A 24,750-nucleotide genomic window follows, 5' to 3' on the forward strand; every position below is an offset into this window, starting at 1 on the left:
TTCTGGTTCCGGTGTCCTTTCGGCCTCGTGGGTCCTCTCTGTATTTACTGATTCTGCCTTTCCTGCTGGCCCCTCGTGCTCTATGGGCCTCACTGCCCCTCTGTTCCCTTGGGACTCCTCTGCCCTTTCCTCCTCCTGGTTTTCTCCTGGGAATCGTCGCCGTATCTGGTCGCAGTGGCGGCGCCAGCATTGCCCCCCATCCGTTAGCACCTCATACGACACGGGGCCAGTGACCCTGGTGACTGTGGCGGGTACCCATGCTGGGCCTGCCCCAAAATTCTTTGCGTACACTGGGTCCTGAGCCTCGAAGGTCCGGGGGTTCTTGCCTTCCCCCACCACTGCCTCATCCTGAGCTCTATCGGGGTGAAGGCGGTCCAATCTGATTGCAAGGCGCCGACCCATTAGTAGTTCAGCGGGGCTCCGGCCAGTCGTTGAGCTGGGGGTGCTGTGCTGTGCTAGAAGGAATGTGGCAAGGCGGTACTCCCAATCCCCTTGTGTCATACGGCGAAGGGTGTCCTTGGTGGTCCGCACCATGCGTTCTGCTTGGCCATTGGTGGCAGGGTGGAATGGCGCCGAACGGATGTGGCGGATGGCGTTCTGCGTTGTGAAGGTTTGGAATTCTCCTGACGTAAATGCAGTCCCGTTGTCTGAGACGAGAGTGTCAGGGAGCCCGTGGGTTGCAAACAGCCTGCGTAGTACCCGGATGGCTGTGGACGTAGAAGTGGACGGTACCAGTGCGACTTCCAGCCATTTGGTGTAGGAGTCCACCACTATGAAGAATGTTTTCCCCTGAAAGGGGCCAGCGAAGTCCACATGCAGGCGTGACCATGGTGCTCGGGCGGACTCCCAGGACTGGACTGGGGCCCTTGGGGGATCTGGGCGGGATTCTTGGCAGGCCTGGCAGTGTTTGACCCAGGCCTCTATCTCTCCGTCGATCCCTGGCCACCACACATAACTCCTGGCAAGGGCCTTCATTCTTACTACCCCTGGGTGTGTCTCGTGTAGGGCTGTGAGGACCCTTTTGCGGAGGGGCTGGGGAACAACGACCCTGCTTCCCCATAACAGGCACCCCTTGTGGGCCGACAGTTCATGTTTGCGGGTTGTGTAGCCGGCGAATTCTGGCCCGGGGCTGCTGCTGGGCCATCCCCTCCACACCCAGTCCAGGACCCGGGAGATGACCCTATCTTTCTTGGAATGGTGTGCAACTTCTTGTGCCTGAATGGGGCGGTCAGGAAGCAGCTCCAGGCTCATAACCTCTTGTGCAGGTGCTGGGTCGGGGCCTGTTTCCGGTAGTGGTAGCCTGCTGAGGGCGTCCGCATGGCCCATCGCCTTCCCTGGACGGTGAATCAGTGCATACTGGTAGCTGGCAAGGAAAATTGACCACCTGAGGACGCGAGGAGACAGCACTTGGGGGGTCTGCTTTTCAGGGGCAAACAAGCCAAGCAACGGCTTGTGGTCAGTCACCACGGTGAAGGGCCGCCCGTACAAGAAATCATGGAATTTTTTTACTCCCTTCATGATTGCCAGACCCTCCTTGTCGATTTGCGAGTAGTTCCGCTCGGTTGCGTTGAGTGTCTGGGAAAAGTATGCCACTGGTACCTCTCTTCCATCCGGGAGTTGGTGTCCCAGGACAGCGCCAATTCCATAGGGCGAGGCGTCGCATGCTAGCACCACCGGCAGCCTCTCGTCGAAGTGTGCCAAGACCGAGTTTGAGACAAGCAAGTCCTTGACTGCCTGGAATGCGGCCTCCTGGCGCTGGCCCCACACCCAAGGGGCCCGCTTGTCCAGGAGTCTGTGTAGGGGCTCCGCTACCGCCGCCTTGTGGGGAAGGAAGGAATGGTAAAAGTTCAATAGTCCCAAGAAGGCCTGAAGTTCAGTCTTGTTCTTGGGCGCTGGGGCATCACAAATGGCCCGTACCTTGTCCCCAGTCGGGTGGACCCCTTCTGCGTCCACCATAAATCCCAGAAAGTCCACCTGAGGCACTCCTAGTAGACATTTTTCCCGCTTCACCTTGAGACCCGCCGTCTGGAAACGGTGCAGAACGGTGCGGAGGCGGTCCTCAAACTCCTCTGGTGTGGGCCCGGCAATCAACACATCATCGAAGAAGGGGGTGACGCCAGGAATCCCTTTAAGTAGAGAGTCCATTAGATTCTGGAATATGCCTGGTGCCACGCTGATACCGAATTGCAGCCGCTTTACCCTGAATGCTCCTCTGTGCGTCACAATCGTCTGTGCCTCTGCTGTGGCCTCATCTACTGGCAGCTGTTGATATGCTTGGGCCAAGTCCAGCTTGCCAAAAATTTTCGACCCAGCCAGGGTGGCAAGAACATGGCTGACCACTGGCACTGGGTATGCATGGGCCGTAAGGGCCTTGTTTATGGTACATTTGTAGTCTGCGCAGATGCGGACCGAACCATTAGGCTTGACGGGTGTGACAATTGGGGTTTCCCAGGGGGCATTAGGCACCGGCTCCAGCACTCCTTGCTCCACAAGCCGGTCCAATTCCTCGTCTATACGGGGTTTCAGGGCGAACGGGACCCGGCGGGCCTTGAGCCTGACCGGTCGTACTGTGGGGTCAAGCTGTAGAGCAATTGGGGGGCCCGTATACTGTCCCAATTTCCCATCAAAAACCCCCGGAAATTCCTTGCATATGGCGTCCACGTCCACTTGTAAGCTAGTGTGGTTCACCCCGGTGACGGCTAGCCCCAGTGGTCCAAACCATGCCAATCCCAGTAAGCTAATGTAGGGGCCCTTGACCACCAGCAATTCCAGTTGCCGCGTCCGCCCTCGGTATTGCACCCTGAAGGTCCCCACCCCCATTGTGGGGACCTTACGTTTCTGGAAGTCCCGGAGGGTGAATGGGGCCGGCCTGAGTTTGGGACCCCCAGTAGGACACAGTTTCCTTAAGGTCCTTGCCGAGATTATGGATAGAGTTGAACCCGTGTCAAGCTCCATGCGGCATGGGGCCCCCTCTATCTGTACGTCAACATAAATTTTCTCTACGTTGGGGTGGGGCAACTGGTATACCTGGAAGTCCGTGAGCTCAGTCGAGTTGCCTTGGTGCGTTGGGCCCCGGGACCTGGGGCTCTTGGATTGGTCATCTGATGCCTGGCGTCGGGTGGGCCGAGCCCGACACACCCGGGCGATGTGTCCCGATTTTCTGCACTGCCTGCACTCTGCGTTGCGGAAACGGCAGGTCCTCCTCTCGTGACTTTCTCCACAGCTTGCGCAGTTCCCTCCTTCTCGTCGAGGCAGCTGTGGTATGTGGGCTGCTTGAGTGCGCTGCTGTACTCGGTGCACCTCCTCCCTGTTGGATCCTGAGTCGTCGGTGAGGTCTTCATGGTGGACCCTCGGTTGGGATGGCTGGCTCGGCCGTGCCTCTTGCGTCGACCTCTCGGCAGCTTCCGTTGCCAGGGCCTCCTCCAGAGCGACCTGGAACGTTAGGTCCTTCTTAGCGTAGAGGCGTCGTTGCAGCTTCTCATCCCTCAGGCCACCGACGAGGCGGTCACGAAGCATGTTCTCCAGCTCTGAGAAGTTGCAGAACCGGGCGGCTTGGCGGAGAGAGGTCACAAACCCAGTTATGGTTTCCCCAGGGGCTTGCCGCTTTGCGTAGAAGGCATTTCGACGAGCCACCACTGAGGGCTGCGGCGAAAAGTGCCCCTTCAGCTGTTCCATTATTGTTTTGTATGGAACAGTAGCGACGTCTTCAGGCGCAAGGAGAGCCCGGGCGATTTCAAACGTCTCCTCTCCGCAGACGCTGAAGAATATTGCCCTCTTCTTGGCGTCTTCTTCATCGGTGACCCCTTTGGCTTCTAGGAGGAAGGTGAAACGGGAGGCGTATGCTTCCCAGTCTCCGGATGCTGGGTTGAACGGCGAAAAGCTGCTGTTGGTTGCCATTCTGAGTTCCTTGTGTCCCGGAGCTGAAGCCTGGATACACGGTGCGAGGCAGCGATGCGGCAGGTGGCGGTGCTGCGGTGCTGTGTGTGGCAGTCAGCTCAGCGGGATCCCACCTTCGTCGCCAGTGAAATATACTCAGAGTCGCAAAGTGATTTCATGCTCTTTATTCAGCTCATAGTGGTGAGGAGGAATGAATGAATGTCCCCTCAAGGTATCTGCTTTATATACATTATTTACACAATGGGCTGCACATGATTGGCTAATTCCGGAATTCTACTGTAAGCCAATCAGGTTGTGGATTCACTTCTATCTGGAGCATGATTGGGTAGTTCCTGCCAACCAATCATACTGCTGCATTGTTCTAGGACCAATCAGACTGCTGCATTCTGAATCCTATTGTTCTAGGACCAATCAGGCTGCTGCCTTTTGGATCCTATTGTTCTAGGGCCAATCAGACTGCTGCAGTTTGGATCCTATTCAACCCAGTACATAACACAGAGCATGCACGGGTCTCTAAACGTATCTGAGGCTCGTGTCGCTGACTGACTGATGCTGTTCCACGGGAGACCGGTGATCATACGGAGCCAGCTGGGGGCCTGCCTGATGCCCCCGTCTCCCCGGCAGTATCCCAACATACACTACAACAGGGAAGAGAAGGGGTGGAGAATCACTCCATCAGTGCAGCTGAGAGATGAATAACTTTTGGCACCTCCTAATTTAGAACTTTTCCATCCCAGCTGGCCATAAGAAGAGCTACAACTTGTAGACATTGTGACCAGTGGCAGTGTGTTATTACCTTTTCAACTCATTTTCTCAGAACTGGTTGCTCTGGCACAACGGAAGGGATTCCTTGTATAGTATTTACTACATTTTTAAAGAGGTCTGCATAACCCAGATACAAAGAACTCAGAGAAAGACAATGTGGACACTAAGGGTTAACTCACTGATCCATCGGTTGGATTTATAGAGTCGTATGTTCCCCCATCTTCAGCATTCACAAACTGCCCATTAATAAAACACTGATATGGCATCTTCACAGTCATACGGTTGACATCTTTTGAAACCTAACGGCAAAACAAAAACCACAAACTTCAGTTTTTTGTCCTCTGAACTAGCATGTGTGAACTATGACCAATGAACTTCCTGCAGAAAACATTAAGCAGAACAAACATATATTTCGAACGGTTAGAATTCATTTGTAGCCCATGTTAGGATCCAAATGTAATTTTGAGATCCCATTGATTAGTGTGTGGGATTTAATCTTCAGTTTACCTTCAGACAAGTTATCTCTATGTCAGGTGATTTGATTCTAACAGCTACAGTTGTACCTTGGATCCTGAACGCCTTGCGAGTCAAATGTTTTGGCTCCCGAATGCTGCAAACCTGGAAGCGATTGTTCAAGTTTGTGAACGTTCTTTGGAATCCGAACATCTGATGTGGCTTCTGCAGCTTCCAATTGGCTGCAGGAGCTTCCTGCAGCCAATTGGAAGCCATGCCTTGATTTCCAAATGGACTCCATTCGACTTCCAAGGTATGAATGTACTAGAATCAATATTACTATCCTGGTGCCTTCCAATTGGGACTGATGGGAATTATAGTCCAAAAGCACAGCACACTATGTCAAACTATGGCTCAGCTCACAGGAGCAGCAGTCGGACTCAACAAAGAGCAGAGTGGGTGCAATTTCCTCTCTGAGAGCCTACATATTTCTACATTTGCTTGGCTTAGTGTTACATGCAAACTGGGCCAATGTATGCCCAGGGATGCACTATGTTCTACAGAGGGTCCTTGCAATGTAAAATTTCTCCCTTTCTACACACCTCGTCAATTTACTAGCGTAATGAAATAAAATAGGGAGGAAAATTAAGCTACTAACATAATCAATTACTAATTCTTCCTCCTTGTCTTCTCCCCTGTGCTTTCTGACAACCATTTGAATGAAATCTCCAAACTGGGGCGCCATATAGACATCTTCATTCTGTAGCTCAAGTTCACCACATATTTGCTTAATCTCTTCAATCATCCTTGGGAGACAAAGAAATCAAACAAGTGAAAGTTGACCAAAACAGTGAAATCAATAGAAAACTGAATGGGACGATCGCATGTGGCTGCTTTCATTTCTCTCTTCCAACCCCTTTTTCACTGACTACATCATGAGTCATTTGAATCTTCATCTTTCAAATGGCATTTTGGAGCCACGCTGTTTTAAATGGGAGACATCAGAGCTTGCAGCCTGGAGGTGTACCTCAGCAGAGGTGCAAGAGTGGATTCAGGCTATGTTCAAGCAACTTAGCTTACACTGAGTGAGGAGTTAGGCTAGAGGTAGTAGTAATATAAGGCTAGATGGAACCCTATTGGCTCCCAAGATCACTTGATCCCTTCCTGGCCTTCAAGCTGGGACTGGTGGTTCTACAATGCAGCAAAGATCAAGCCAAAACATCTGTCTGCTTGCAATCTGACCAGAGCCAGCCCAGGACATTTTGTTGCCTTAGGTGAAAAACAAAACAGTGCCCTTTCTGCCACAATTCCATGCACAGAAGCTGACTAAACTGGCAGCTGCATCTTAACTTCAACACTGCTGATACCTGAGGGAAGCAACAGGCTAGCTTTAGACGGTTAGGCTCTGCTTCCAGCATCTCTGAGTTGAGACCTTACAGGAAGTTGGCTTACCTAACAACATCCATAGAAGAAGCTCCAGATTTAAAGAAGTCCGTGGTATCCTCAATTACAGCCACATTGCTCAAAATTCCCTTCCAAATGGACTGCAAGATATGGAAAATGTGTGAGACAATGATACAAACAAATCCATCTACCAATGAAGCAAGTTGGTCTACATATCATGCATTGTAGAAACTAACATCATTGAACTGGGTCCCACTATGGACTTCCCAACTAGCCTGCAATGTTAAGCCAAAGCCCTGAGGTCCAGCTCTGAGGACCTTCTGGTGGTTCCCTCCCTGTGAGGTTACAGGGAACCAGGCAGAGGGCCTTCTCGGTAGTGGCGCCCACCCTGTGGAATGTCTTCCTATCAGATGTCAAGGAAATAAACAACTATCTTACTTTTGGAAAACATCTGGGCAGCTCTGTTTAGGGAAGTTTTTAATGTTTGATGTTTTATCGTGTTTTTAATATTCTGTTGGAAGCCGTCCAGAGTGGCTGGGGAGGACCGACCAGATGGGCAGGGTATGAGTAAGAAATTATTATTATTATTAAAGGTAAAGGTAAAGGTACCCCTGCCCGTACGGGCCAGTCTTGACAGACTCTGGGGTTGTGCGCCCATCTCACTTAAGAGGCCAGGGGCCAGCGCTGTCCGGAGACACTTCCGGGTCACGTGGCCAGCGTGACATCGCTGCTCTGGCCAGAGCCAGAGCCGCACACGGAAACGCTGTTTACCTTCCCGCTGGTAAGCGGTCCCTATTTATCTACTTGCACCCGGAGGTGCTTTCGAACTGCTAGGTTGGCAGGCGCTGGGACCGAGCAGCGGGAGCGCACCCCGCCGCGGGGATTCGAACCGCCGACCTTTCGATCGGCAAGCCCTAGGCGCTGAGGCTTTAACCCACAGCGCCACCTGCGTCCCCTATTATTATTATTATTATTATTATTATTATTATTAGCCGCTTATTATTATTGCCTATTGCATATAGTTTCATTGGATCTCATGTTGTCAGCTGCCCTACGATCCTTCTGAGAGGAAGGCCTAGATATACATTTGATGAATGAATGATATGCATCCTCATGGCCACCTCTCTCTAGTTCTTGAAGTTCCCACACCACTTGTGGTTCTGCATGGAATAGCCTGAACATGGAATCTGTCAGGGGCTGGCAGGGCTTTGAGGAATGTGTGGCAGGGGCAGGGGCAGGGGCAGGGGCCCCCTCAAGGCTGATCCAGAGGAAGGGGCCGGTGATTTATGGAGTTTTGTGCCACCTGTGACTCTACAATTCTATGATTATTGTTCACTGAGTTCAAAGAGACTTACTCCCAGGTAAGTGTGTGGAACCTTATTTATTACTTAGGTAAAGGTAAAGGGACCCCTGACCATTAGGTCCAGTCGTGACCGACTCTGGGATTGCGGCGCTCATCTCTCTTTATTGGCCAAGGGAGCCAGCGTTTGTTCGCAGACAGCTTCCGGGTCATGTGGCCAGAATGACTAAGCTGCTTCTGGCGAACCAGAGCAGTGCACGGAAATTCCGTTTACCTTCCCGCCAGAGCGGTACCTATTTATCTACTCGCACTTTGACGTGCTTTTGAACTGCTAGGTTGGCAGAAGCTGGGACCGGACAACAGGAACTCACCCCATTGCGGGGATTCGAACAGCCAACCTTCTGATCGGCAAGTCCTAGGCTCTGTGGTTTAACCCACAGTGCCACCGCGCACTAAAATGTTCTAGGCTTTGTAGAAAGGCTAAAAAACACAGTGTGTGCCTCCAGGTTTAAAAGCCCACTGCATACGTTCATCGATTTTCTCTCTCAAAACACAGAAATGGTTTACCTTGATATTTTCTGCCATCTCTTTCTCTTCTTCAGTAAGTTCTATGGCAGACAGCTCATCAGCGGAGAAGTATTTAGATGCTGGTATCATTCTCCCATCTTCAAACTGTAGATTTCTTACCAGCAACTACAGAAAAAGAAACAAATATAAAAAGAAGGTAGCGGTGTAAAAAACACACACAAAAACTGTAATAAACAAAGCCCCCATTCTAAGCTTTTATAATTATTAACAAGGCAGCAATACGCTTTTTTTTTAAACCCACCCTCAACCAGCAGGTTCCATTTAAAAATCCAATACTAAGAATAGTTAAAATAAATCAAAGCCACAGAAATAGGGCAACACATATCTCAGGTGTCACAAGGCAGGGTAAAACTGTGCATCTTCAGAATCCTAGAATCACAGTGCCATCACAAAGTCAGTCCTTGTTTTGAATGGCATAATATTCACATTGAAATCATTGGGGTTTTTCCTTGATGTTATCCACCACTTATAATTTTGGTTCAAACTCTATGATTCTATGATCACTTAGAATTGCAGTTCATTCTTATGTCCAAACCCCAAGACTGCTTCTGAAATGCTTACCATCTTTCCATCATTGCCAAACAGAACCAGCCCATTCTGCGTTACAAGACCAGGTTTTGCAGCACCTTTTATTGCCAGTTCTTCACCCAGAGGTGGTGAACCATGAAGTAATGATGACCCATAGAAAGTAACCATCTGTATTTAATACATATAACAAATATTATTATTTTTTACAAAAAGGAAAAAAATCAGCAAACAGTGGGCAGCAATGCCTGGATTTTACACAACTGGCCAACTTGGATAGAACCAATCTATTTGGTCTTGCCTTTCAGTGGTACTTTATGGGGAAACTCCTGTTGTAAACTATATCGTGCAAGAGGAATATTTCGGTGCCAATTATAAGTGCATCTAAATCATGGATGAGGAACTTGTGGTCCTCCAGATGTTGTTGGATTGCAACTCCAGCAGCTTCAGCAATAATGGACAATGGCCCTCAGTGTTGAGAGGTGTGTTCCAACAACATCTGGAGGGCCACAGGTTCCCTTCCCTGATCTAAATGAAAGTCCTTGGCAAAAGTATGATTCAAGAGATAAAAGCAAAAGAGTATCATTTCTTTGTCATTAATATATTTTACATTAGAAGCACCTACTGGCTATGTTACCAAGGCTGGATTGAGACACATCAAAGAAGTGTTTCAATTGAAAGCATTGTAAATTTAAACAGGGAAAACAGAGAAAACAGAGAAAATGGGGCTCCACGTTGCCGCAATGTTCTGTTGCACATACAACACATATAAATAGCTTTTATATACCAGTCTAGCTGAGTCTTAAATCATTATTCTTTCAGCAGTCATGTACTGATCCTCATTCTTGATAAGACCTTGATCTATACTCATTTGGTTATCAAAAGGCAACAGAATATGCTTGTTGTAATGTACATTGTTTACCTTGTCATCAATCATTGCCCAAGCTCCAGGTACTTTATCATGCCCTCGGATCCAGTTGTGCAAAGCTGCAGCTGGTTGATCCCAAGAAATCTAGGAAACCAAAATGCACAAGTTACTTGATCCTACTTACATACCATATTATACTGTTAAGCCATTCCAAATAAAAAAATTCCTTCCAGTAGCACCTTAGTGACCAGCTAAGTTTGTTATTGGTATGAGCTTTCGTGTGCATGCACACTTCTTCAGATACACACGAAATGTATCTTCAGATACACACAAAAGCTCATACCAATAACAAACTTAGTTGGTCTCTAAGGTGCTACTGGAAGGAATTTTTTTATTTTGTTTTGACTACGGCAGACCAACAAGGCTAGTGACCTATATCTAAGCCATTCCAAATATTGGTTAATTGGTCAAGGGCTGTGTTAGGACTTCATTATAAACTATGGCTTACTGGGACAGAAGCCCCTACCTTTCTTCCTCCAGTATGTCCACAAGCAGACTGAAAGCTTTCACTTGTTTTTTTATATATAAAAGTGTTTTTTGTTTTTGTTTTTCAAAAAGAACGTAAGAACAAAACCCCCTTTATTAAACATTTTCTCTCCCCACTCACCCCCATCCCCTGATCACAGAACCCTATGGGGAAATGTTTTTCCAAAGTTTCAAATGTGAGTCTAGTGATGTCCTGTCGGGTATGTGATGAAAGGATACGACGTTTCTATAAAATTCTCTCCTTTTCCAGCTAAAGCTTTAACTTCCTTGGTCTGTTGTTTTCCCCCCTGAAAGTGCTATGGTCCAAACTTTTTGTTTCCATTGTGACATTTGCCAAATGTTCAAAGGATTTCCAGTTTGGGGCAACAAGTTTTCGAACTGCTAATAACAGAAGAGGAATCAATTCTTTGTATCTCAGACTGACATTTTCATTTTTAAATATTGATAACAATACTAAAGTTGGGGTACAAGTAACACTTTGTTTGGGGCTCAAACTTATTTCCTCAACAGCATTCTTCCAAAATGATTGTAATTTATAATGCCCACATTCATTTAATCCTTGTGCAATGAGGCAAAATACTTTTCAGATGTTACTAAGAGTGCTATTTTGTGAGAAAGATTGCAACAGTTGTAAAAAAGAGAATAAAGGTAAAGAGAGCATCTTCTGTCTCAGGATACTGGCAATGTCCTTATGTAGATAGCATTGCAATATGGTAAGGAACGAACCTTAGCCTAAAATCCTGTAGGATTACACTTTTAGTCAAGAGGTCTACTTCTGTACAAGTTAAGATTTGCTTGTCTTTTTCTTCTCTTACCTAGTCCATCCAAAAAAAAAAAAAAAGAGGCTTACTTGGTATAAATAAGTAAAGGAAACCAGAGGTGGCTGATCTGTGGCACTCCAGATGTTGCTGAACTGTAACTTCTGCCGTCCTTGACTGCTGGTCATGGTTCCTGGGGCTGATACAAGTAGTAGATCAACAACATCTGGAGGGCCACATGTTAACCTGTACTAAGGAACTGACATGAATTTAGTTTTTTTTGTGTGGTGGTCTTTAATAGTTCATCTGTAACCGCTTATATTCTTGCAAGCAGTGTGTTATGATCCTTGCATTAATAATGACACAGAAACTGTTTTTTCTAGAACAGATATTCCATAGAAAAGGAAAAACTGGCGATTTTTTTTTATTATAGGCTGAGTTAAAGGGAAGAACAGCTGTTCCATATAAACTGATCTCTCACTGGAGATGCCAGGCAGGTCAGGATGTTTCTAATTATAAATGTCTTCTGTGGAGGGGAGGCATGTTGCACTTTCTTGGAATTCATTCAAGAAAGAGGGTGAGGAGGTTAGCTGTCTTATGACTGTCATAACATAGGCCTACTACAATTAAAAATCAAATCTGGATCAAAACAGATAAATCATGGATTAATGGACATTTCCTGTTAAAAGCAATTGGGACTGAATTCGAACAGCAGTACTGAAATATACTCAGAGTCGCAAAGTGATTTCATGCTCTTTATTCAGCTCATAGTGGTGAGGAGGAATGAATGAAAGTCCCCTGAAGGTATCTGCTTTATATACATTATTTACACAATGGGCTGCACATGATTGGCTAATTCCGGAATTCTACTGTAAGCCAATCAGGTTGTGGATTCACTTCAATCTGGAGCATGATTGGGTGGTTCCTGCCAACCAATCATACTGCTGCATTGGTCTAGGACCAGACTGCTGCATTCTGAATCCTATTGTTCTAGGACCAATCAGACTGCTGCCTTTTGGATCCTATTCGACTCAGTACATAACACCCCTCCCCTCTAAGTTCCAGTCCTGCCCGGGAGGTCGCATTCATAGTCCTCAAGGTACGCTGGCGGCCTACGTGTGCGTTGCGGCCTGGGGTGTTCCCTGGTCCGGGGTTCAGGTTCTGGCTCGTGTTCCAAGGATGCTGGCTGTGATGGGGCTGTTTAGTCTGGCGCAACCGGCTCGCTCAGTCGTGGTTCTGGTTCCGGTGTCCTTTCGGCCTCACGGGTCCTCTCTGTATTTACTGATTCTGCCTCTCCTGCTGGCCCCTGCTGCTCTATGGGCCTCACTGCCCCACTGTTCCCTTGGGACTCCTCTGACCTGTCCTCCTCCTCCTGGTTTTCTCCCGGGAATCGTCGCTGTATCTGGTCGCAGTGGCGGCGCCAGCATTGCCCCCCATCCGTTAGCACCTCATACAACACGGGGCCAGTGACCCTGGTGACTGTGGCGGGTACCCATGCTGGGCCTGCCCCAAAATTCTTTGCGTACACTGGGTCCTGGGCCTCGAAGGTCCGGGGGTTCCTGCCTTCCCCCACCACTACCTCATCCTGAGCTCTATCGGGGTGAAGGCGGTCCAATCTGATTGCAAGGCGCCGACCCATTAGTAGTTCAGCGGGGCTCCGGCCAGTCATTGAGCTGTGGGTGCTGTGCTGTGCTAGGAGGAATGTGGCAAGGTGGTACTCCCAATCCCCTTGCGTCATGCGGCGAAGGGTTTCCTTGGTGGTCCGCACCATGCGTTCTGCTTGGCCATTGGTGGCAGGGTGGAATGGCGCCGAACGGATGTGGCGGATGGCGTTCTGCGCTGTGAAGGTTTGGAATTCTCCTGACGTAAATGCAGTCCCGTTGTCTGAGACGAGAGTGTCAGGGAGCCTGTGGGTTGCAAACAGCCTGCGTAGTACCCGGATGGCTGCGGATGTAGAAGTGGACGGTACCAGTGCGACTTCCAGCCATTTGGTGTAGGAGTCCACCACTATGAAGAATGTTTTCCCCTGAAAGGGGCCAGCGAAGTCCACATGCAGGTGTGACCATGGTGCTCGGGCGGACTCCCAGGACTGGACTGGGACCCTTGGGGGATCTGGGCGGGATTCTTGGCAGGCCTGGCAGTGTTTGACCCAGGCCTCTATCTCTCCGTCGATCCCCGGCCACCACACATAACTCCTGGCCAGGGCCTTCATTCTTACTACCCCTGGGTGTGTCTCGTGTAGGGCTGTGAGGACCCTTTTGCGGAGGGGCTGGGGAACCACGACCCTGCTTCCCCATAACAGGCACCCCTTGTGGGCCGACAGTTCATGTTTGCGGGTTGTGTAGCCAGTGAATTCTGGCCCAGGGCTGCTGCTGGGCCATCCCCTCCACACCCAGTCCAGGACCCGGGAGATGACCCTATCTTTCTTGGAATGGTGTGCAACTTCTTGTGCCTGAATGGGGCGGTCGGGAAGCAGCTCCAGGCTCATAACCTCTTGTGCAGGTGCTGGGTCTGGGCCTGTTTCCGGTAGTAGTAGCCTGCTGAGGGCGTCCGCATGGCCCATTGCCTTCCCCGGGTGGTGAATCAGTGCATACTGGTAGCTGGCAAGGAAAATTGACCACCTGAGGACGCGAGGAGACAGCACTTGGGGGGTCTGCTTTTCGGGGGCAAACAAGCCAAGCAACGGCTTGTGGTCAGTCACCACGGTGAAGGGCCGCCCGTACAAGAAATCATGGAATTTTTTTACTCCCTTCACGATTGCCAGACCCTCCTTGTCGATTTGTGAGTAGTTCCGCTCGGTTGCGTTGAGTGTCTGGGAAAAGTATGCTACCAGTACCTCTCTTCCATCCAGGAGTTGGTGTCCCAGGACAGCGCCAATGCCATAGGGTGAGGCATCGCATGCTAGCATCACCGGCACCCTCTCGCCGAAGTGTGCCAAGACCGAGTTTGAGACAAGCAAGTCCTTGACTGCCTGGAATGAAGCCTCCTGGCGCTGGCCCCACACCCAAGGGGCCCACTTGTCCAGGAGTCTGTGTAGGGGCTCCGCTACCGCCGCCTTGTGGGGAAGGAAGGAATGGTAAAAGTTCAATAGTCCCAAGAAGGCCTGAAGTTCAGTCTTGCTCTTGGGCGCTGGGGCATCACAAATGGCCCGTACCTTCTCCCCAGTCCGGTGGACCCCTTCTGCGTCCACCATAAATCCCAGAAAGTCCACCTGAGGCACTCCTAGTAGACATTTTTCCCACTTCACCTTGAGACCCGCTGTCTGGAAACGGTGCAGAACGGTGCGGAGGCGGTCCTCAAACTCCTCTGGTGTGGGCCCGGCAATCAACACATCATTGAAGAAGGGGGTGACGCCAGGAATCCCTTTAAAGAGCGAGTCCATTAGATACTGGAATATGCCTGGTGCCACGCTGACACCGAATTGCAGCCGCTTTACCCTGAACGCTCCTCTGTGCGTCACAATCGTCTGTGCCTCTGCTGTGGCCTCATCTACTGGCAGCTGTTGATATGCTTGGGCCAAGTCCAGCTTGCCAAAAATTTTCGACCCAGCCAGGGTGGCAAGGACATGGCTGACCACTGGCACTGGGTATGCATGGGCCGTGAGGGCCTTGTTTATGGTACATTTGTAGTCTGCGCAGATGCGGACCGAACCATTAGGCTTGACGGGTGTGACGATTGGGGTTTCCCAGGGGGCATTAGGCACCGGCTCCAGCACTCCTTGCTCCACTAGCCAGTCCAATTCCTCGTCTATACGGGGTTTCAGGGCGAACGGGACCCGGCGGGCCTTGAGCCTGACCGGTCGTACTGCGGGGTCAAGCTGTAGAGCAATGGGGGGGGGCCGTATACTGTCCCAATTTCCCATCGAAAACCCCTGGAAATTCCTTGCATATGGCGTCCACGTCCACTTGTAAGGTAGTGTGGTTCACTCCGGTGATGGCTAGCCCCAGTGGTCCAAACCATGCCAATGCCAGTAAGCTAATGTAGGGGCCCTTGACCACAAGCAAGTCCAGTTGCCGCGTCCGCCCTCGGTATTGCACCCTGAAGGTCCCCACCCCCATTGTGGGGACCTTACGTTTCTGGAAGTCCCGGAGGGTGAATGGGGCTGGCCTGAGTTTGGGACCCCCAGTAGGACACAGTTTCCTTAAGGTCCTTGCCAAGATTATGGATAGAGTTGAACCCGTGTCAAGCTCCATGCGGCATGGGGCCCCCTCTATCTGTACCTCTACATAAATTTTCTCTACGTTGGGGTGGGGCAACTGGTATACCTGGAAGTCCGTGAGCTCCATTGAGTTGCCTTGGTGCGTTGGGCCCCGGGACCTGGGGCTCTTGGATTGGTCATCTGATGCCTGGCGTCGGGTGGGCCGAGCTCGACACACCCGGGCAATGTGATTTTCTGCACTGCCTGCACTCTGCATTGCGGAAACGGCAGGTCCTCCTCTCGTGGCTTTCCCTGCAGCTTGCGCAGTTCCTTCCTTCTCGTCGAGGCAGCTGTGGTATGTGGGCTGCTTGAGTGCGCTGCTGTACTCGGTGCACCTCCTTCCTGTCAGATCCTGAGTCGTCGGTGAGGTCTTCGTGGTAGACCCTCGGTTGGGATGGCAGGCTTGGCTGTGCCTCTTGCGTCGACCTCTTGGCAGCTTCCATTGCCAGGGCTTCCTCCAGAACGACCTGGAATGTTAGGTCCTTCTTAGCGTAGAGGCGTCGTTGCAGCTTCTCATCCTTCAGGCCACAGACGAGGTGGTCCCGAAGCATGTTCTCCAGCTCTGAGAAGTTGCAGAACCGGGCGGCTTGGCGGAGAGAGGTCACAAACCCAGTTATGGTTTCCCCAGGGGCTTGCCGCTTTGCGTAGAAGGCATTTCAACGAGCCACCACTGAGGGCTGCGGCGAAAAGTGCCCCTTCAGCTGTTCCATTATTGTTTTGTATGGAACAGTAGCGATGTCTTCAGGTGCAAGGAGAGCCCGGGCGATTTCAAACGTCTCCTCTCCGCAGATGCTGAAGAATATCACCCTCTTTTTGGCGTCTTCTTCATTGGTGACCCCTTTGGCTTCTAGGAGGAAGGTGAAACGGGAGGCGTACGCTTCCCAGTCTCCAGATGCTGGGTTGAACGGCAAGAAGCTGCTGTCGGTTGCCATTCTGAGTTCCTTGTGTCCCGGAGCTGAAGCCTGGATACACGGTGCGAGGCAGCGGTGCGGCAGGTGGCGGTGCTGCGGTGCTGTGTGTGGCAGTCAGCTCAGCGGGATCCCATCCTCGTTGCTAGTGAAATATACTCAGAGTCGCAAAGTGATTTCATGCTCTTTATTCAGCTCATAGTGGTGAGGAGGAATGAATGAAAGTCCCCTGAAGGTATCTGCTTTATATACATTATTTACACAATGGGCTGCACATGATTGGCTAATTCCGGAATTCTACTGTAAGCCAATCAGGTTGTGGATTCACTTCAATCTGGAGCATGATTGGGTGGTTCCTGCCAACCAATCATATTGCTGCATTGGTCTGGGACCAATCAGACTGCTGCATTCTGAATCCTATTGTTCTAGGACCAATCAGACTGCTGCATTTTGGATCCTATTCGACTCAGTACATAACAAGTACAGTTCCTTGTTGACATTAATCTGGGGAATTTGGGATGAAGTCACAGTCAGCACAGCAATAAATGTGTGGGTAGAATAAAGTTATAGTCCAGTTATAATGTTGCTGGACTCCAACTCCCATCAGCCCTAGCTTGCATGGCCAATGGTCAGGGATGAAGGGAGTTGTAGTCTACCTACAAATGTTGGTTAAAAAGGTAAAGGTAAAGGTACCCCTGCCCGTACGGGCCAGTCTTGACAGACTCTGGGGTTGTGCGCCCATCTCACTTAAGAGGCCAGGGGCCAGCGCTGTCCGGAAACACTTCCGGGTCACGTGGCCAGCGTGACATCGCTGCTCTGGCGAGCCAGAGCCGCACACGGAAACGCCGTTTACCTTCCCGCTGGTAAGCGGTCCCTATTTATCTACTTGCACCCGGAGGTGCTTTCGAACTGCTAGGTTGGCAGGCGCTGGGACCGAGCAGCGGGAGCGCACCCCGCCGCAGGGATTCGAACCGCCGACCTTTCGATCGGCAAGTCCTAGGCGCTGAGGCTTTAACCCACAGCGCCACCTGCGTCCCAACAAATGTTGGTTACTATTGTTTAATAGTTCTTTCAATGAATAAATTAGTTATGGAAAGAGGAACATTCTGAGTGTTTATGAAACGTATGTAGAAAGTGTCAAATTTGGCCCTTGTTGGAGGAAACCAGCACAGAGGAAGATCCAGAACATTCTTCTAGTTTTGGAAGAATGTTCTGGAAGATTTCTTACATGGTGTTTTAGTTTAAATTGCACATTGATTTGAGCTCACCAGTACATGAGGTGTTCCAATTCATTCCGTAAATTAATACATTCAGTAAATAAATACATTCTACAGGGATGAACATTAGTGGCAAACTTACAACTGACACTTTTGTCTTTTGTCATTGGCTGCATTTGAATGTAATGCCAAACCATGGTTTAGTGTGAAGTGTATAGGCCTGACCTCCACCAGGGCTTGTGCAATCCCTGCTGTCCCCTTCTCCTGCATGTCTGAGGAAGAGAAATTTGGAAGCTTTACCTTTTGCTTTTAGTTAATCACAGTTTGTCATTTTGTCTGAATGAGCAACTTTATTTTACACTATGTTCAGTTTAAATGAACCAGCTTTACAAACCACAGTTTCAAGTTATCTTGTTTTGAAACTCATCATAGTTCATGATTCCCAGTTTGGACAAAGCTGACAAACTAAAGCAAAAGCTCCCAACTCCTTGCTGCTTTAAGAGGAGAGGGAGATTGCAGAATCCCATTCATGTTATGCAAAGCTCAACCATGGTTTAGGATCATGCCCAAATACAGCCATTATACCTGAAACCACAGCCACACCTTGGGCCACAAGCACACTGTTGCCAACAATACCTCTGCATTTTCTTTCTTCTGAATGCCTTCATACGTTGCCCCTTCTTCAGGCTGAGTTATATGAGGAGCTTTACCATCAGCAATTAACTGTACAGCTTCTACCTAAACAAAAAACAACAACACAGTTTTGATTGCTCTAGGAATCAAAATGTTGTTAAATCATTTTTATAGCTATTTAAAGGACCAATTCAAGCATGTGTGATAGTTGCTTGAAAATCCTATCGAGGGATCAGCATATCAATAGCATTTTATTGGTAGTATTTGTTGCCATGTATTGCCTCAGGCTGGATGAATCCCTAGCCGGAATTAAGATTGCCGGAAGAAATATCAACAACCTCAGATATGCAGATGACACAACCTTGATGGCAGAAAGTGAGGAGGAATTAAAGAACCTTTTATTGAGGGTGAAAGAGGAGAGTGCAAAATATGGTCTGAAGCTCAACATCAAAAAAACGAAGATCATGGCTACTGGTCCCATCACCTCCTGGCAAATAGAAGGGGAAGAAATGGAGGCAGTGAGAGATTTTACTTTCTTGGGCTCCATGATCACTGCAGATGGTGACAGCAGCCACGAAATTAAAAGACGCCTGCTTCTTGGGAGAAGGGCAATGACAGGCCTAGACAGCATCTTGAGAAGTAGAGACATCACCTTGCCAACAAAGGTCCGTATAGTTAAAGCTATGGTTTTCCCAGTAGTGATGTATGGAAGTGAGAGCTGGACCATAAAGAAGGCTGATCGCCGAAGAATTGATGCTTTTGAATTATGGTGCTGGAGGAGACTCTTGAGAGTCCCATGGACTGCAAGAAGATCAAACCTCTCCATTCTGAAGGAAATCAGCCCTGAGTGCTCACTGGAAGGACAGATTGTGAAGCTGAGGCTCCAGTACTTTGGCCACCTCATGAGAAGAGAAGACTCCCTGGAGAAGACCCTGATGTTGGGAAAGATGGAGGGCACAAGGAGAAGGGGGCGACAGAGGATGAGATGGTTGGATAGTGTTTTCGAGGTTACCAGCATGAGTCTGACCAAGCTGCGGGGGGCAGTGGAGGACAGGAGTGCCTGGCGTTCTCTGGTCCATGGGGTCACGAAGAGTCGGACACGACTAAACGACTAAACAACAACAACAACATTGCCTCAGTACATCTGAACTATAGGCACTTCCACACTGTTCTCAGACAGGATTTAATTACATATCAGCAAATTCAGGTTGTGTAGTTATAGTTGAATAGGAAGTCTTCCATAAAAACCTGCTTCCTGAGGATTTTTTTGTGATAAAGAAAGTGAATGGAAAGTGTGCAATAGCACTTTCTTTGACACAGCATCTAACGTCCGCACAAATAAATTGGAATGAAAGCTCATTAAGCAGCCAACACTGCCTAATTTCCATGCAAAAACCAAACCAAACCAGGATGAATTCCCGGTAAATAGGTCTGGAAGTGCCCTATGAAGTTCTAAATTCAACCCTAAATTAACCTTCATTTTATTATATTCAGTTAAATATTCAGTAACTGCCTGGATAGGCCTCAGCCCCATGACCATAACAGAAATACAGTAATATTGGCCTACTTCATTAGATCATTGAGGTAATGTGTAGTGGTTAGAGTGTCAGAAAAGGACCTGAGAGACAAGGGTTCAAATCCCCACACTGATGGTTTTTATTGTTTATGTAATGAATCATGCAGAAATTCTGGTTTTAGTATGCTGGCTGTTTGCCGTAATAATAAACATTGACATTGACACTTACCGGGTGACCTCAGGCCAGTCACTGCCTCTCAGCCTAATCTACCTCACAGAGTTGTTATGGGGATTGAATGAGGAGGGGAAGAACCATGTACACCACCTTGAGCTCCTTGGAGAAAAAGGTGGGATATAAATGCAACAAATAATAATATATGTGAAAATGTTTGAGCTGTTAGAAAACTGCTAACTAAACAGCAAGTAGTATTATTACCAAATATCTGTCTGACAGTTTGTGCCATATTCTTCTCCAGACCAAAACTCTGATTTTTGAAGCGCCCAACGACATGGCTTTTTAGCTCAGATTGTCTTACCATAGCTTTTATTCCTTCTGGGAAAAGAAACCGATTGTACAGTTCATCAACAGTATCATTTGGGGCAACATCACATTCCCTCTGTAGGAGAATCGGCCCTGTGTCCAGACCATCATCGGCCCAGAAAATGGTGAAGCCAGCCTTCTTATCCCCTTGGATTAAAGTCCTGAATGTAAGCCAAAAGTGAGGTATGAATGAGATCAAATGTCTTGATAAAGCAATATCATTTCATTATTTGCAGCCATGAGACAGGTGCATAGATTGCCTTGCAAACTTTGGAAGAGTCTTTAAAAAAACCCCTCCCATCTTACATGATCTTAAGCCAGTCTGGCTGAAACTGATGGGCACTGGAATCCAAGGCCACCAGTTGCCCTTCCCTGTACTATAGTGGGTAGATAGCCACTCCTTGCCTGCTCCCTCTTCATCCTTCAGCCTCCCACCCTTGCCACCTCCCATGCAAATGGATGCTCAGCTAGGCTTTTATCAAGCCTACTCACCAGTTGATTGCAGAAGCACCTCTATGACGGGGAAGGATCGATGGATGGTAAATAATGGAACCATGCTTCGGACTGTCAATAACATCCATGGGAATGAACTGTGTGCAGTACGGAAGGACGTTCAGCTCTGCTCCAACTGATTTGTAGGCTTCGATAACTTCCTCGATTGGCTTGCCCTTAACTCTCCACCTTGGGAACTTAAACACAGGGGTTCCATCCTTTTCTGCAGCTGATGCTGGCAAATAAGGGGAAAAGACCACTTGCAAATATTCTTGGTGACTGAAAAACTGACATAGATAGGTAAAATATGTAAGGACAAAGCAAGCCCCCTTCTCACCCTGCTTTAGCAGTTGGAGCCAGCCAGGTGTAGACCAGGTATGGAGAACCTCCTGGAAGGGCTTCTAATTTGGCCCACAAAGCAGTTTCCCCCAAGCCACCTGACCCATCCCTGACCAGCAGTGACTTCAAGTCCTGCTGTGATTGGCTACACCCTAAAGTTTCCAATTGGGAATTTTATCCACTGACTACCAGTGACTTCAGCCCCACGGGGATGGGCTAGAAACTTTCTTTGCAGCGGAGCTTGAAGTCAAGGCATGATGGAAAAGAAAAATGGGTCACCTGACAACGTGGTGCCATCAGGTGATCGATAGGTGGAAAGCCCCACCCACTTATCAAAGTGGGGAAAATTAAGGATCCAGGCCACTGGACTGAAAAGGTTCCTCACTCCTGATCTAGACCATGTATAGAGTGGCTATGTGTTCTCTTTTATAGACAGCAGTTCACTATTTAACAGATGTTCTTGAAGTTGCCTATCCAGAATCAGCACTTGGACAGCAAGCTGGGTAGGCACCATCTCAAGATGGTGAGATGGACAGTATTTTTTATTTAATCATATAAATGTGCATCTATAAGTATAAATTAGCAGGTGTACATATTGTGCAAATTTGCATCCACTTTCAGTGATGTGTTTTCTCTTTACCTGAGCAATCCTTGTGAGAGAAGACAAGACATTGTAGGCTGTTGGAGGATGGATGGCAGCTAGCAGATTGAGGTTGAATCCTGACAAGATAGAAGCACTGTTTTCGGGGACAGGCAGGTGTGGAGGACTCCCTGGTCCTTAATGGGGCAACTGTGCCCCTGAAGGAGCAGGTGTGCAGCCTGGGAGTCATTTTAGACTCACAGCTGTCCATGGAGGCACAGGTCAATTCTATGTCCAGAGCAGCTGTCTACCAGCTCCATCTGGTACGCAGGCTGAGACCCTACCTGCCTGTGAAATGTGGTGCATGCTCTAGTTATCTCCTGCTTGGGATACTGCAATGCACTCTACGTGGGGCTACCTTTGAAGGTGACCCGGATACTGCAACTAATCCAGAATGCGGCAGCTAGACTGGTGACTGGGAGTGGCCGCCAAGACCATATAACACCAGTCTTGAAAGACCTACATTGGCTCCCAGTACATTTCCGAGCACAATTCAAAGTGTTGGTGCTGACCTTTAAAGCCCTAAACAGCCTCGGTCCAGGATATAATTATAATTATAATAATAATAATTTATTATTTATACCCCGCCCATCTGGCTGGGCCTCCCCAGCCACTCTGGGCGGCTTCCATAAAAACCAAAAATACAGTAAAATATCACACGTTAAAAACTTCCCTGAACAGGGCTGCCTTAAGATGTCTTCTGAATGTCAGGTAGTTGTTTATCGCTTTGACATCTGCTGGAAGGGCGTTCCACAGGGCGGGGGCCACTACCGAGAAGGCCCTCTGCCTGGTTCCCTGTAGCTTTGCTTCTCGCAATGAGGGAACTGCCAGAAGGCCCTCGGCGCTGGACCTCAGCGTCCGGGCAGAATGATGGGGGTGAAGATGCTCCTTCAGGTATACTGGACCGAGGCCGTTTAGGGCTTTAAAGGTCAGCACCAACACTTTGAATTGTGCTCGGAAAGATACTGGGAGCCAATGTAGGTCTTTCAAGACCGGTGTTATATGGTCTCGGCGGCCGCTCCCAGTCACCAGTCTAGCTGCCGCATTCTGGATTAGTTGTAGTTTCCGAGTCACCTTCAAAGGTAGCCCCACGTAGAGTGCATTGCAGTAGTCCAAGCGGGAGATAACCAGAGCATGCACCACTCTGGCGAGGCAGTCCGCAGGCAGATAGGGTCTCAGCCTGCGTACCAGATGGAGCTGGTACACAGCTGCCCTGGACACGGATTTAACCTGTGCCTCCATGGACAGCTGTGAGTCCAAAATGACTCCCAGGCTGCGCACCTGGTCCTTCAGGGGCACAGTTACCCCATTCAGGACCAGGGAATCCTCCACACCTGCCCGCCTCCTGTCCCCCAAAAACAGTACTTCTGTCTTGTCAGGATTCAACCTCAATCTGTTAGCCGCCATCCATCCTCCAACCGCCTCCAGACACTCACACAGGACCTTCACCGCCCTCACTGGTTCTGATTTAAAAGAGAGGTAGAGCTGGGTATCATCCGCATACTGATGAACACCCAGCCCAAACCTCCTGATGATCTCTCCCAGCGGCTGCATGTAAATGTTGAAAAGCATGGGGGAGAGGACAGAACCCTGAGGCACCCCACAAGTGAGAGCCCAGGGGTCTGAACACTCATCCCCCACCACCACTTTCTGAACACGGCCCAGGAGGAAGGAGCGGAACCACTGTATGACAGTGCCCCCAGCTCCCAGCCCCTCAAGACGGTCCAGAAGGATGTTATGGTTGATGGTATCAAACGCCGCTGAGAGATCCAGCAGAACTAGGAAACAGCTCTCACCTTTGTCCCTAGCCCGCCAGAGATCATCAACCAGTGCGACCAAGGCAGTTTCAGTCCCATGATGAGGCCTGAATCCCGACTGGAAGGGATCCAAATGGTCCGCTTCTTCCAGGCGTGCCTGGAGTTGTTCAGCAACCACTCGTTCAATCACCTTGCCCAAGAATGGAAGATTTGAGACTGAAGGAGACCTGAAGGAGCATCTCCACCCCCATTGTTCAGTCCAGACACTGAGGTCGGGCTCTGAGGGCCTTCTGGTGGTTCCCTCCCTGAGAGAAGTGAGGTTACAGGGAACCAGGCAGAGGGCCCAGTGGCAAAGCAAGCCGATCAGGCGCCTGGGGTGGGGCCAGCCAGGGCAGGACACTCTGCAGGGCCTCTGAGTAGTCTGCCTGCCTCCTCCTACTCAGCCGCCCTACGGCTGGGGGGAGGCAGTGGGCAGACCATTTGGGCAGCGTGGAGCCTGCATGTGCCAAAGCCACTACGTCTCTCCCAGGAGAGATGCATGGCTCAGGTGCGCTGCAGGCCCCGTGGTGAGTGCCGCCCGGCATTTTGTCACCCCCCTCAGTGGTGACACCTGGGGTGACCTGCCCCACTGCACCCCACTTCCTCTGCCCCTGAGAGGGCCTTCTCAGTAGTGGCACCTACACTGTGGAATGCCCTCACATCAGATGTCAAGGAAATAAATAACTATCTGACTTTTTGAAGACATCTGAAGGTAGCCCTGTTAAGGGAAGTTTTTAATATTTGATGTTTTATTGTGCTTTTAATATTCTGTTGAGAGCCACTCAGAGTGGCTGGGAAAACCCAGCCAGATGGGCAGATTATAAATATGTTGTTGTTGTTGTTGTTGTTGTTGTTGTTGTTGTTGTTGTTGTTGTTGTTATGTCTTCCTACGGATGCTTCAGATCTTACGACAATACTGGAGTGGTGCAGGAAGGGCTATAATTTGGTGCTATAATTTGGCGTCTAATGTTGAAGCCTGTGATTGAATTTGTTCAGCTCAGCACAGGGCAAAACATCTGTGCATTTGGTGAAGAAATTGGATGGCTGCTTCACAACAAACCCAGCAGCAACACATCTCAGCACACAGAAAGCAAAATGAGCATAGGTCACTGCATTGTTACTGTTTTAAAAAATGATAGTCACACAAAAAAGGTGGAGTACTTACCCAAAGGGTCGGCCTTTCCATTTTTGTCTGGGACTGTGAACACTCCCACAACTTTGTGGCCTTCCTTTTGCAAGTGCTTGTAGACCTCTTGCCCAAAAAGGCTCTGGCCTATCAAAGCTAGCTTTAGTTTATTTTGGTAATAAGCCTGTCAACAAAAGACCTGAAGAGTTAGGTTGTTCTTCTGTAAATCTTGTATTGCTT

At 49.2% G+C, this 24,750-nt stretch overlaps 1 protein-coding gene across 2 annotated transcripts in view; it reads right to left on the reverse strand.

Annotated features, from left to right (window-relative positions):
• The window catches only part of ALDH1L2 (aldehyde dehydrogenase 1 family member L2), a 45,175-nt gene that overhangs the window by 17,241 nt on the left and 3,184 nt on the right, over positions 1 to 24,750 (reverse strand). Inside the window, exons 2-11 of one of the 2 annotated variants that reach the window (XM_079992355.1) lie at positions 24,550 to 24,694; positions 20,610 to 20,844; positions 20,113 to 20,278; positions 18,064 to 18,165; positions 9,855 to 9,944; positions 8,969 to 9,103; positions 8,387 to 8,512; positions 6,568 to 6,659; positions 5,774 to 5,921; positions 4,842 to 4,961 (exon numbers count right to left, since the gene is read on the reverse strand). In XM_079992355.1, coding sequence (XP_079848481.1) covers positions 4,842 to 4,961; positions 5,774 to 5,921; positions 6,568 to 6,659; positions 8,387 to 8,512; positions 8,969 to 9,103; positions 9,855 to 9,944; positions 18,064 to 18,165; positions 20,113 to 20,278; positions 20,610 to 20,844; positions 24,550 to 24,694 — 1,359 coding nt within the window. The remainder of the gene's footprint in view (positions 1 to 4,841; positions 4,962 to 5,773; positions 5,922 to 6,567; positions 6,660 to 8,386; positions 8,513 to 8,968; positions 9,104 to 9,854; positions 9,945 to 18,063; positions 18,166 to 20,112; positions 20,279 to 20,609; positions 20,845 to 24,549; positions 24,695 to 24,750) is intronic. The other variant, XM_079992356.1, reaches the window with a different exon arrangement.

This window comes from Podarcis cretensis (assembly GCF_951804945.1).
Source record: "Podarcis cretensis genome assembly, chromosome: 10".
NCBI classification, from domain to species: domain Eukaryota; kingdom Metazoa; phylum Chordata; class Lepidosauria; order Squamata; family Lacertidae; genus Podarcis; species Podarcis cretensis.